General features: G+C 43.2%; 1 protein-coding gene across 1 annotated transcript in view; it reads right to left on the bottom strand.

Annotated features, from left to right (window-relative positions):
- LOC119010669 (immunoglobulin lambda-1 light chain-like) overlaps positions 1-11,974 on the bottom strand; it is a 57,092-nt gene that overhangs the window by 20,446 nt on the left and 24,672 nt on the right. Inside the window, exon 6 of the mRNA XM_037083026.1 lies at positions 2,909-2,989. Within this exon, the coding sequence (XP_036938921.1) occupies positions 2,909-2,989 (81 nt within the window). The remainder of the gene's footprint in view (positions 1-2,908; positions 2,990-11,974) is intronic.

The raw sequence follows: 11,974 nt of genomic DNA, 5'->3' as shown, positions 1-11,974 counted from the left end.
TGCCAGATCAGACGAGGGCCACGTGGTTTCTAACAGGTCCTCAGAGCTCCCATCAGCCCCTGCGGCTCACAGATGAGGCCGCCGCTGCCGACCGACGGCTCGGCTGAAGCTGCTGTGTGACAGAAATAGAAACTCACATTCATGTGAGCAGCAACACATTCAGGTTGGTGGTGAATTTAGTAGCACAGACTGTTATCTGTTGTTGAACAGCTGTGATGAAAAGACAAAAGGACAAATCCACAAAACTCCTCGACTGTGATTTGAAGCCTTAAACGTCTCCTTACATTTCTATCATTTCACTGAATCTGGTTCTGTTCCCTGGAAGGAGCTCAGGGTTCTGCTCTCTACTTCCTCCAGGCAGAGGTCAAAAAATCCAACAAATAAATGAAAACAGCCCAAAGTTTCCCCCAAAGAATGCTGACTGACTGAGCAGGAATGAAATCCACACATTGAGACAAAGATGATTTAAACGGTGAAATGAAAAATAAAGCCTGACATGGAAAAAAATAGCTGAACTGGTAAAATAACACTGAATTATGAACAGAGACAGGAACAAACGTTTTTTGTTTTTTTTGTTGGTCTGCGATGAGCTTCACTGAACTTTCATTGGAGCTTCATCTGAAAAGAACTTTTACAGAAAACATTAAATAAAGACGCAGCTGTTTGTCTGATATTTTGAAGGAATAGAGCTAAAGGAAAGGAAATACTAATACAGGTAGTTCTTCATTATATTCATGGACGTGAGCTCCAGGTGGAGGGTCACTGTTGGTTTCTGGGCTCAGTCTAACTTTGTGTGGGTGGAGGGCTCAGTGCAAAAAAGGCTTCCAGACAACAAGAGAAAAGACAAACCAGTCCAGAGAGGGAGAGGAGTTTATGAGTGTGTACAGCAGCAGATGTGAATCTGTTCTCAGTGGTTATTAGGACTCAGAAAAAACTGTTGAGAGCCAACCAGCACTTCCTTTCCTGCAGCAGACGGGCTGTGTGGGTTTCTGCTCTGCAGCCTCCTCACCGTTAGCTGCACTTTTTCACATGAACAACACAACGACAGTTACAACAGTTACAGCGCTCAGTACTCACTGTCTCAGCTTCCATCTGTCTTACTCACCTGGGAGACAAACCTGGGAGCTGAGAAGCTGAAATAAAAGATCTGTTGATTCTGTTTGATTGATTCTGTAAAGGTGACAGTTTACTGACAGTTTCTGCAGCCTGACACCAACTTGGAAGGCGACTGATGAAGCTGCTGTGTGATCATTTTATAGCAGTTGTAGCTTGAAAGCAGCTCGCTCTGCTGTTTGTTCATGTGTGGAAACAACAGTGTCATCAGCGTAGAGTTTGACATCCACACTGACACAATTATAAAAGGGGCTCAGCACTGAACCTGGTGGCACAGCCACACCTACTGACTTGTATATAATAGCTCTATGTTTCTGTTTGCTTCTCTTTCTTTAGCTTTGTTGTCCTTGTTTAGCTGTATGCTAATATTCACATCTTCCTCTACATTTGTTCTTGCTGCTGTGTGAAAGTATATCGAGAGCTAATTACAACCAGAGTCAAATGACTTGTAGGCGTCAACATACATGGTCCATGAAGTTGATTCTGTTTCTGATGATTTGCTCTGAAGACAAACTGAAATCCATAAAAACAAACTGTTTCTAAAACACACACTGTGATTTTTCACTTTATTGAGAATGTTACAGTGAAAGAATTGAACAAAGCTGCCACACTCTGCATAATGTATTAAAAAGAAAGAAAAGAAGAGAAAAATACTAAAACAATCAAATATCTAGCAGACAGCTAATGATTCAGCTTCATGTTCTATTATTATACAAGTCACAATTCAAAGTGGAAATAAACTAGAGGATGAAATTAACACTATACCACAGAATTTATACTCAGTCACTGCAGATATATATGTGTATATACGTATTTATATATGTAGGATGACTGAATCTAACCTGTGCATCAAAAGATACATTTTACAACCAACCACAAAACACAAACATTAACATTTGTGACTGCTGATCAAAGTGATCAATGAGACGAACTGATGAGATCTGATGGTGAGAAAAGGCGAGCAGGAAACAGTCAGTCAGCATGTGAGCAGCTGGTGGACGGTCCCTTGTTTCAGAGGATCCTCAGCAGAGAGAGTCCACAGCAGTACACCAGACTCTTCACTATCAGCACTGTGTAGAGCACACAGAGCAGCTTCACCCTGCACTGAGACTGGAAGGACACTGACACACACACACACACACACACACACACACACACACACACACACACACACACAGACACACACAGACAGTGTTAGTTTCTTCAGAATGGTTCTCTGGTCAGTGATTGTCTTTCTACGTGAAGAACTCACCTGCTTGACGCTGCGTTACGATGGACTTGGGCAATTTGCTCGATGTGGTGTTGCTGATGTTTGTTGTCTGAACTGCAGCTGTATTCAAACATACAGTACATCCATACTGTTACACCACTGCATGAAGTCTGTTGTGTCAGTCTACTTCATATAAAGTAGACACTGTGCAAATAAGCTTCATTTAATCTGACTAAGACCTGTTTTTAATTAGTAACAAGGTTTAACTGTAACATTAAGCAAAACTAATAATAATAATCATAATACTACTACTACTACTACTACTAATAATAATAATAATAATAATAATAATAATAATAATAATAATAATAATGACAACATAATGGTGGATCAGAGACGTAATGATTTCCACCACAGAATTGTAACGGTTTTAATGCAGTCTGAGGCCTGAACATCACGGCCCTCCAGTATTACTTTTCTTCCCTTTCCCTTGCATACAGAGATTTATTTATATTCTGTGAATCTTTTAATTGTTTCATGTAATGGAGACAAAGCCCACAGTAACATATAACTAACAGAACTCACCTGCTTCAGGCTGCGTTACGATGGAGGTCGGTGGTGCGCTGGATGTGGTGGTGATGCTTCTGCTTGTTGTTTGAACTGCAGCTGTATTCAAACATACAGTACATCCATACTGTTACACCACTGCATGAAGTCTGTTGTGTCATTCTACTGCATATAAAGTGGACACTGTACAAATAAGCTTCATTTAATCTGACTAAGACTGTTTTTAATTAGTAACATGGTTTAACTGTAACATTCAGTAATAATAAAACCAACGACAGTCTGAATAATAATAACACAGCAGTGTATCAGTGGCCACATTATTCTAAATTCTCTGATGCTTCAGAGAGTTGTGTATATGGCAGATTAGAGTCTATTAGCCTGATTATTATAGTACAACAAAAACATGTAGCTGCAGCAGACAGAGAAGGACAAACAGCTGCTGCAGCCTGCACACTACTACTTACAGCAGTGAGTCAACATGACACATTATTACCTACTTGTGATTATGCAGTAGGAAAGTAAAAGAGGTTGAGCTTCAATTAAATAGTTAAACATGCCCGGCAATGTGTCTAATTATTGATCAGTGAATTTCGGCACAATGTGAAACAGTCTAGGTATGAGGAGGAACACTGAACAGCAGCAACAGCAGCAGGTGACCAGATAAGTTAACAGGCTCGACATTCAGATGATTCATAAACATCCTGAGCAGCTAACAAAGCTTCATTATCAGGCCTGTCACTCTCTCTCTGACCTGAGATCCACATCAGTAACCGTCCTCCACTTTCAATGTGCAGCACAGTCAGTGCTCATATGACACGACAACCCAAGTGCAGACCAGAGTCATGGCCAGGTCAAATGATTCTTTCTTTCTTTCTTCCGCACAACACACTCATTACCTTGTTCTGTTTGGCCCTCCACTGTGCCCCCCTCGTGCTGGACGGAACAGTGATATTTATACGTGTCGAGAGCGTCCCGATCAAGCGGCAAGATGGTGGCGGTGCATCCCGACTCTGTGAGCTCCAGCTGCTCTCCCTCAGCAGGGAGCCACTGCTCCTGATCCTCCTTTCGTCTTTTCCAGGAGAAGCGGACCAGAGGAGGAAACATGGCTGAGGCCACACACAGCAGGGAGCTCCTCCCCTCCAGGTGGGCTCTGGATGCTGCTGGGTACACGCTCACCACGGGCTTCACTACCTGCTCATCTGAAGTTTGACAGCAGCAACAAGCAGCACAGACACACATTGACACAGTCAACAGCAGCTTCCAGCACTGCACTGCATTCAGTGTGATCCTGGAAACTACATGGACTCTGATCACTAAACTACTCATCAATACAGCACAAAGTTCAACACATAGACTGGATTCACCTGCACATCAAACACACTCATCATGTCATGTCATCATATGTTATATGGGGACAAACAACATTATGTGTTCAGCACTTCTTTCTTTCAATCTGCACATTCATCATTATTATGACTCTTACTAATAATAATATAACATCATATTTTCATACAATGGAAAATCTTCATCTGTATCATGATAAAAGACAGATTATAATAAAGGACATATTTACCCTCGAGTTTAATACACGCTGACATTTTAATGTTTACATTATCCACCACATATCATAAATATTTATGAAAAATGCATCTTGAATTTAATAATTTTCATAAATATTTACGGTTAATATAAAATAACAAATACATGTTTTCTCATGACTAATATGTAAAAAGATGTAATTTAATATAATTATGAAAATGTTTCAAAATTTTATTTAAACATCATGTTGAAATAAATTTTACAATGAAATAAATATTTATGTTCACATTAAATACTTTTTAAAGTTATTACAACATGTCTAACATATTAAAGATTTGTGACCGTGTACTTTAGTCCAGCTGCTAAAGAAAAATAAATCAGTTCATCAATAATATTATAATTGTTTTCTTAGTATTTTTACATTAATTGACAATTAAAATGAAATGTTCGGATTTGTTGAATATCTGTTATAATTACTTTGTAATATAATATGAAGAAAGGTGAGAATTTATTGATCCTTTACAAGAACTTCACATGTGGTAAAATTAAATGTGATAATATAACACAATATAATATGAAATAATATAGCATAATATGATGTCATATGTCTTTTTGCAAACAGTATGTTGTACACAATATTTACAATCGCACGCTACCAATCAATTTACTTTTAAGTATTTCAAATTAGGCGTGGAATTTTTTTTTTTTTGTTTTGGTTAAATTATATGAAAAATCATTAATGAATATATTCATTGTTATATATACATTATTTAGTCAAACATAAAAAAGACACATTTTCATATGTAGGTGTAAATCATACTATATATTTGTATTTTTGTATGTTTTTTTTATATTTTACTGTAATTTGTATGCTTTATATTTATTGTAACATTTTATTCAGTATACGTTCTTCTTCATGTATAAATATATCTCACACTAAAAGACATTTGTACCATCATATGAAACACATTTGACCATTTATTAATGAATTATTAACGATCCAATACAACATATTTAATATTATATGTTTTTCAAAGACATTTACCGACATATATTAAATGATGTTTAATATCATATATGATGATGTTTTATAAAAACAAGAGATGGTGCTGAATTACTGAGAGGATCAAATACTGAATATTTGTAACATTGTCAATATCAAACTTTTTCTCTATGAATCAGTTTGATCTCCTGCAGAAATAAAGAAGAACTTCAGCTGTGCAGTGAGATTTAAACATCTTTTCAGGAGTTATGAACCTTTTTATGGAACAATAGCTGCACGGCTGCAAGAATTCTCTACTAATTATCAACAAACTAACATGTAAAGCCTGAAGCAGCAGAAACTCATTAAAAACACATTTTACACTTGTTCAATGAAACGACTGAAGGAAAATGAAGCTTTATTCTTACCTGTTACAACCAGTTTAGTTCCAGAGCCAAAGATCAGGTGATATCCTCCTCCCACAGTGAGACAGAGTAATACAAAAACCTGTGTGCTGTTGAACGTGTCGGCTGAGGTGAACGAGTCCAAATGATGAAGCAGGATCATGTTTCAGCTCCATGATGTGTTTCTCTAATGTTCATATCAACATGACTGTCTCTTCTTTTATTGTCTCTTTAGACACACTAGCAGTGTTGCTCTGTGGATGCTGATGTCTGTCGCTCCACTACTTTAGTCCACATGGATTGGACCTGGACCAAAGGATGGATGGATGGACTAACATGACATTTTCTACAGACATTCTTGGTCCCCAGAGGATGAACTTCATTCATTGACTTGGTTGATTCTGACTTGTTATCTAGCTCCACCAGCAGGTCCACCAGTTCCTGGTCCTCAGTTTGCGGCCCAGTCGACACCTGTTCCTGCTTCCTTGTCTGCAGGTCAGCAGACTGGCTCCAGAGCCGGACCGGCGGTCTTTCCTGATCCCCGTCCAGACCTCCAGCTGCCGGCCTCCTGCTCTGCCTTGCAGCAGTCCTCTGTTCCTGTTCTGCAGCAACCTGTCTGAGCTGAGCTGCAGCTGTCTCCAGTTCCTGTGCTGAATCAGTCTCCTGTGGCTGTGGTTCTGTAACCTCTTGTTTTCCTGACTCTGACAGCTCCACCAGCTCCAGTGGCAGCTCCTGCCAAATCTCTCAGGGGGGCAACTGTTGTGATGATGTCTGAGGTGACTCAGGGAAATGAAGGCAGCTGATATTGTCATGTTGCAGTGACCTATTTGTACAGTTTGGATGAACATTATACAGTGATCATCAGCAGATGGGTCGACATTCATGAATTCCCCCTCAAGACCCCTTTAGATGTAAAGGTAACTACATGTTAGAGCTCATAAAGGACAGTGGCACCAGGCCTGATAATGTGCAATTAATAAAACTATTTACAGTTCAACTGTTGACGAGACAGGAGGAACAATGCGGTTTTCGTCTGAGCCGCGGAACACTGGACCAGCTCCATACCCTCCGCAGGGTGCTCGAGGGTTCATGGGAGTTTGCCCAACCAGTCCACATGTGTTTTGTGGACTTGGAGAAGGCATTCGACCGTGTCCCTCGTGGCATTATGTGGGAGGTGCTCCAAGAGTACGGGGTTGGAGGCCCTCTGTTAAGGGCCGTACGGTCCCTGTACGAGCGGAGCAGGAGCTTGGTTCGCATTGCCGGCAGTAAATCAGACCTGTTCCCGGTGCATGTTGGACTCCATCAGGGCTGCCCTTTGTCACCGGTTCTGTTCATTATTTTCGTGGACAGAATTTCTAGGCACAGCCACGGGCCGGAGGGGATCTGGTTCGGGAGCCACAGGATTTCATCTCTGCTTTTCGCGGATGATGTGGTCTTGTTGGCTCCTTCGAGCCGGGACATCCAGCATGTCCTGCTGCGGTTTGCAGCCGAGTGTGAAGCGGCTGGGATGAGAATCAGCACCTCCAAATCCAAGGCCATGGTTCTCGACCGGAAAAGGGTGGCTTGTCCCCTCCGGGTTGGGGGAGAGCTAATGCCTCAGGTGGAGGAGTTTAAGTATCTTGGGGTCTTGTTCACGAGTGAGGGAAGGATGGAGTGTGAGATTGACAGGCGGATCGGTGCGGCGGCCGCAGTAATGCGGTCGTTGTACTGGTCTGTCGTGGTGAAGAGAGAGCTGAGTCAAAAGGCGAAGCTCTTGATTTACCGGTCAATCTACGTTCCTACCCTCACCTATGGTCATGAACTTTGGGTCATGACCGAAAGATCCCGGATACAAGCGGCTGAAATGAGTTTCCTCCGCAGGGTGGCAGGGCGCTCCCTTAGAGATAGGGTGAGGAGCTCTGTCACCCGGGAGGAGCTCGGAGTAGAGCCGCTGCTCCTCCACATCGAGAGGAGCCAGTTGGGGTGGCTCGGGTATCTGTATCGGATGCCCCCGGGACGCCTTCCTTGGGAGGTGTTCCTGGCATGTCCCACTGGGAGGAGACCCCGGGGAAGACCCAGGACACGCTGGAGTGACTATGTCACCCAGCTGGCCTGGGAACGCCTTGGGATCCTCCCAGAAGAGCTGGAGGAAGGGGGTGGTGTCGTCATGATGACACACTCCACTTCCTTCACCACCCGCTGCAGGTCCTTCTCGTCCCGTGTTGTGTAGCTGGAGAAACACTGTAAACCAGTAGTTCAGGAGGCTGTTTAACGCTGACCGATAAAAGTTGGTCACCAGGTGTTGAGGGAGGTGAGCGTGCTTTAGCTTCCTGAGGAAGTAAAGTCTCTGTTGGGCCTTGTACACCTGATGAGAGATGTGTGTGGTCCAGGTGAGGTCTGCAGAGATGTGAACCCCAACGATCTTAAAGCTCTCTACCTCCTCTCTGTGCGTGTAGAGGGCAGAGAGCTCTACAGTTCCTTGGTTTTTTAATGTGTTTAAGTCCAGATTATTGTCTGAACTCTGTCAGATGTTGAATCTCTTCCCTCTAGGCTGACTCGTTATTTGTTATCAGTCCTACTATGGTCGTGCCATTAGCAAAATTGATGATGGTGTTGGTGGGGTGGATGGGGGAGCAGTAATGTGTGAGGAGGGGGCTGAGGACACATCCCTGTGGTGTGCCAGTGTTCAGGATGAGAGTGGATGATGTGCGGCCTCCCATCCTGACGTTTTGTGGTCTGTTGCTAAGTAAGTCCAGTATCCATGTACACAGTGAACTGTCTAGACCCAGGTTGCTCAGTTTGTGGGTTAGTTTGTGGGGGGTGACCATGTTGAATGCTGAGCTGAAGTCCACAAACAGCACTCTTACATATGTGTTGGGCTGGTCCAGGTGTGTAAGGGCTGTGCTGACAGCATCCTCTGTCCACCTGCTACTTGAATATTTCCATTTGATGCTACTTCATGCTTCTACTCAGAGGCAGATATTTAACTCTTTACTCCACTACATTTGACTGACAGCTTTAGTTACTTTTAACTGTTCAGTTTTTCATCACCTTCCTGTTCAGTGAAAACCATGAATCTCCAGAAGTTGATCCTCCAGATGATGATAAGCCAGCCGCCTCTGTAGAGATTGAGGTGTCTGCACAGTTTCACATTCAGAGCTTAGCTTTAATAGAGATAGTTTGTGTGACCGATGTGATGTTTACATATCTAGGGGCCCCGGAGCAATTAAACAGCTCTGTGTGTGGTAAAGTTTAGCTGGAGGACAGGCCTGTGTGGAGCACTTAAACTGTTGTTCAGAGCTGACTTAAGGTATACATTTCCATATAAGCATGAAGAGATAATCCTGTCACTTTTAGGCTGTAATCTCCAGGCGGTGACATCAGCAAAGTTAGATAATGTACAGAAGGAGGCAGGTTAACTTCTCTCTCAGCTATTGGATAGATGGACTCTCAAAGTGACCAATTAGAAGAAGTGGGAAGATGCAAGTGAAGAGACTTTAAAAAGGGCTCGCAGAAGTAGAGAAGGGGATGGTATTTTGTAGACGTCCGCGATCGAATCTGATCGAGCAGAGGACAAAGCACTGGGCAGAACTTTGTCATACATTTGAGAACCCCAGGTAGTGGCTGTCAGGTCAGGGTAAAAAGGGGAAAACTATGGAAAGGGAAGGTGGACCCAAACGCAGTTACCGGAGGCAAGATCAGGGAAACAAAAGGCGAGCTTTATTTAAAAGCTGTTTACAAAAAACCAAAAGCAGACAAACATAAAAAATCCAAACCTACCAAACAGGAGCAGGAGCAAACAGGAAACAGAAAACATTGACCAGACAAGGAGTGAGGGGAACACAGAGACTAAATACACAGACACTAATGACATGACGAGGAACAGGTGAGGAGAGAGAGGAGGAAGGAAGCCAGGTGAGATAATGAGGGGGAGGAGCACAGAGGAACAGACCAGGAGGGAACAAGACAACAGACAGAGGGAGCCAGAGGGGAGAACATAGGAGAAACTTAAAGGACACATGAGGGCATGGAAAAATCAAAACATGAGACACAAGACATGGAAAAACAAAACATAACACAAGACATGATACAATAACGTAAATCAAATACAAGAAACCAAAAACCAGATACAAGAACAAACAAAAACAGGAGTCATGACAGTGGCCACCTGGTTCGGATGTGGGCAGTCAGGTCTGTTTGAATAAAGATTGCTCTATCGTTCCACCATGCCCTGCCTCCGCAGAATTATTTTAACATACTACACACCAACACCTTTGATGAAGGAAGCCCAGATACTACAAGATCTTCCTTTACCAGCGGTCCCACCCGTCCTCTTGAGCTCCACGGGCCTTCAGGGTCGTCCTCCTCTGTGGAGGTGAGGGTGGTCGGGGCACGACTGCAGGAGAGAGAGAGATGGAGAACGCTCATGAGAGCAGAGCCAGGTGACTGATTGACAGAGCTGGCACCCAGTTACTCATCATTCAGTCCCTTTAAATGCAGTAGTGTGCTCGACCTCAGATGGCAGAGGCATGAGAGATGCCCGGACAGGAGGACGAGAGCAGGATGGGAGCAGGAGAGCAGTACGAGACATACGAGACGCACAAGACGCACAAGCCGTGTTCGATTCCTGGGTCTGCTTCAGTGTGTTTGTGGGCTTGAGTGAATAAAAGAAGCTTAAACCCAGCAATGTGCTTGGTCTTTACGAGCAGAACTCACGGTTAGCTGGAAAGGGCTACAGAGCCGTTTTCCATTTTTCGACTTCAAAATGGAAATCAAAGGGCCGCAAAGTACACGGATCAACATGTGTCCAAGATTTGTCTTTTAAAATGTCCTGAAGTGAAATGATGTGGTGAAATGTGCTGAAAGGTGTTAAACAACAAGTGCTGCTGGAAGTGTTTTCATTCAGAGCACATTAGTGTTGTGAGGGACGGATGGACTTTATTCAGCAGCAGGACGTTGGGCTGTAAATATTTGATTCTGTTTGATATCATTTTATTGAAATATTCTGAAGCATGTTTGTTGTTTTACTGATTCATCTGGATTATGTTTGAGTTTGTAGTTGAATTATTTTCCTCTTTATTTTCTCATTGTGTTTGTGTTTGTCTCCTTTTTCCTCTCTGTGTGAAACAACAATAAACCTGCTGGAATATCTGATCAACATATAAATAAATAGAATATGAAATAAATCCCTCAGTTCAGTGTGTTTGTGACTGTGGCTGAGATGGAGGTGAAACATGTGAACCTGGGCTGTGGTTTACTGCTCTCTTCCTGTCACAAACACTGTTTGACGTCTGTTCATCTGTTGGTTTTTGTTCAGGCTGCTCGGATCATTTCTCACTGTGGGATCTTCCTTCCAACAGGAGCAGTAGTAGGTGGCTGAATGAAGGAGTTTAACCGTCTGGATCTTCAACTCACAGCCGATTTGATCATTCACAGCTGAAAAATCGTTTTTCTGAGGATGATTGTACCCGTTATATATGTTACCACTATTCCTGTTAATATCAAGAATCCTTGTGAATGTTTCTGTGTCTTTCTTCTGGTACCAGAATACATCTGACCAGCTGGCACACTGGTCAGTTCCTCGACAGCTGAAGGAGACGTCTCCATCAACTCTCCTGGTCAGTGTTAAATCGTCCTGAATCAGCTGTGCTGCCATGGCAACCAGCGCTGTAGAGAAGCAGACAGATAGATGAAGGTGAGTGTGACAGTGTTTGTTCCAGGTGGACTTTGTTGGCTCCTGATTGGCTGGAAACACTCACCTGAACACAGACAGCACAGAGCAGCAGCTGGGAGGAAAAGCATTTTGTGCAGTGGTGTTTCCTCTGGTGAACCTGGGGAGAAGTGGCGCTCTGACGCAGCTGAGGCCAAACCAGGACGAGCTGCCAGATCAGACGAGGGCCACGTGGTTTCTAACAGGTCCTCAGAGCTCCCATCAGCCCCTGCGGCTCACAGATGAGGCCGCCGCTGCCGATCGACGGCTCGGCTGAAGCTGCCGTGTGATAGAAATAGAAACACACATTCATGTGAGCAGCAACACATTCAGGTTGGTGGTGAATTTAGTAGCAAAGACTGTTATCTGTTGTTGAACAGCTGTGATGAAAAGACAAAAGGACAAATCCACAAAACTCCTCGACTGTGATTTGAAGCCTTAAACGTCCCCTTACATTTCTGTCATTTCAC

This window comes from Acanthopagrus latus, chromosome 21 (assembly GCF_904848185.1).
Source record: "Acanthopagrus latus isolate v.2019 chromosome 21, fAcaLat1.1, whole genome shotgun sequence".
Classification (NCBI taxonomy): domain Eukaryota; kingdom Metazoa; phylum Chordata; class Actinopteri; order Spariformes; family Sparidae; genus Acanthopagrus; species Acanthopagrus latus.
Note: the sequence above shows the minus strand (reverse complement) of the source record. Positions and strands in the feature narration are given on the sequence as shown.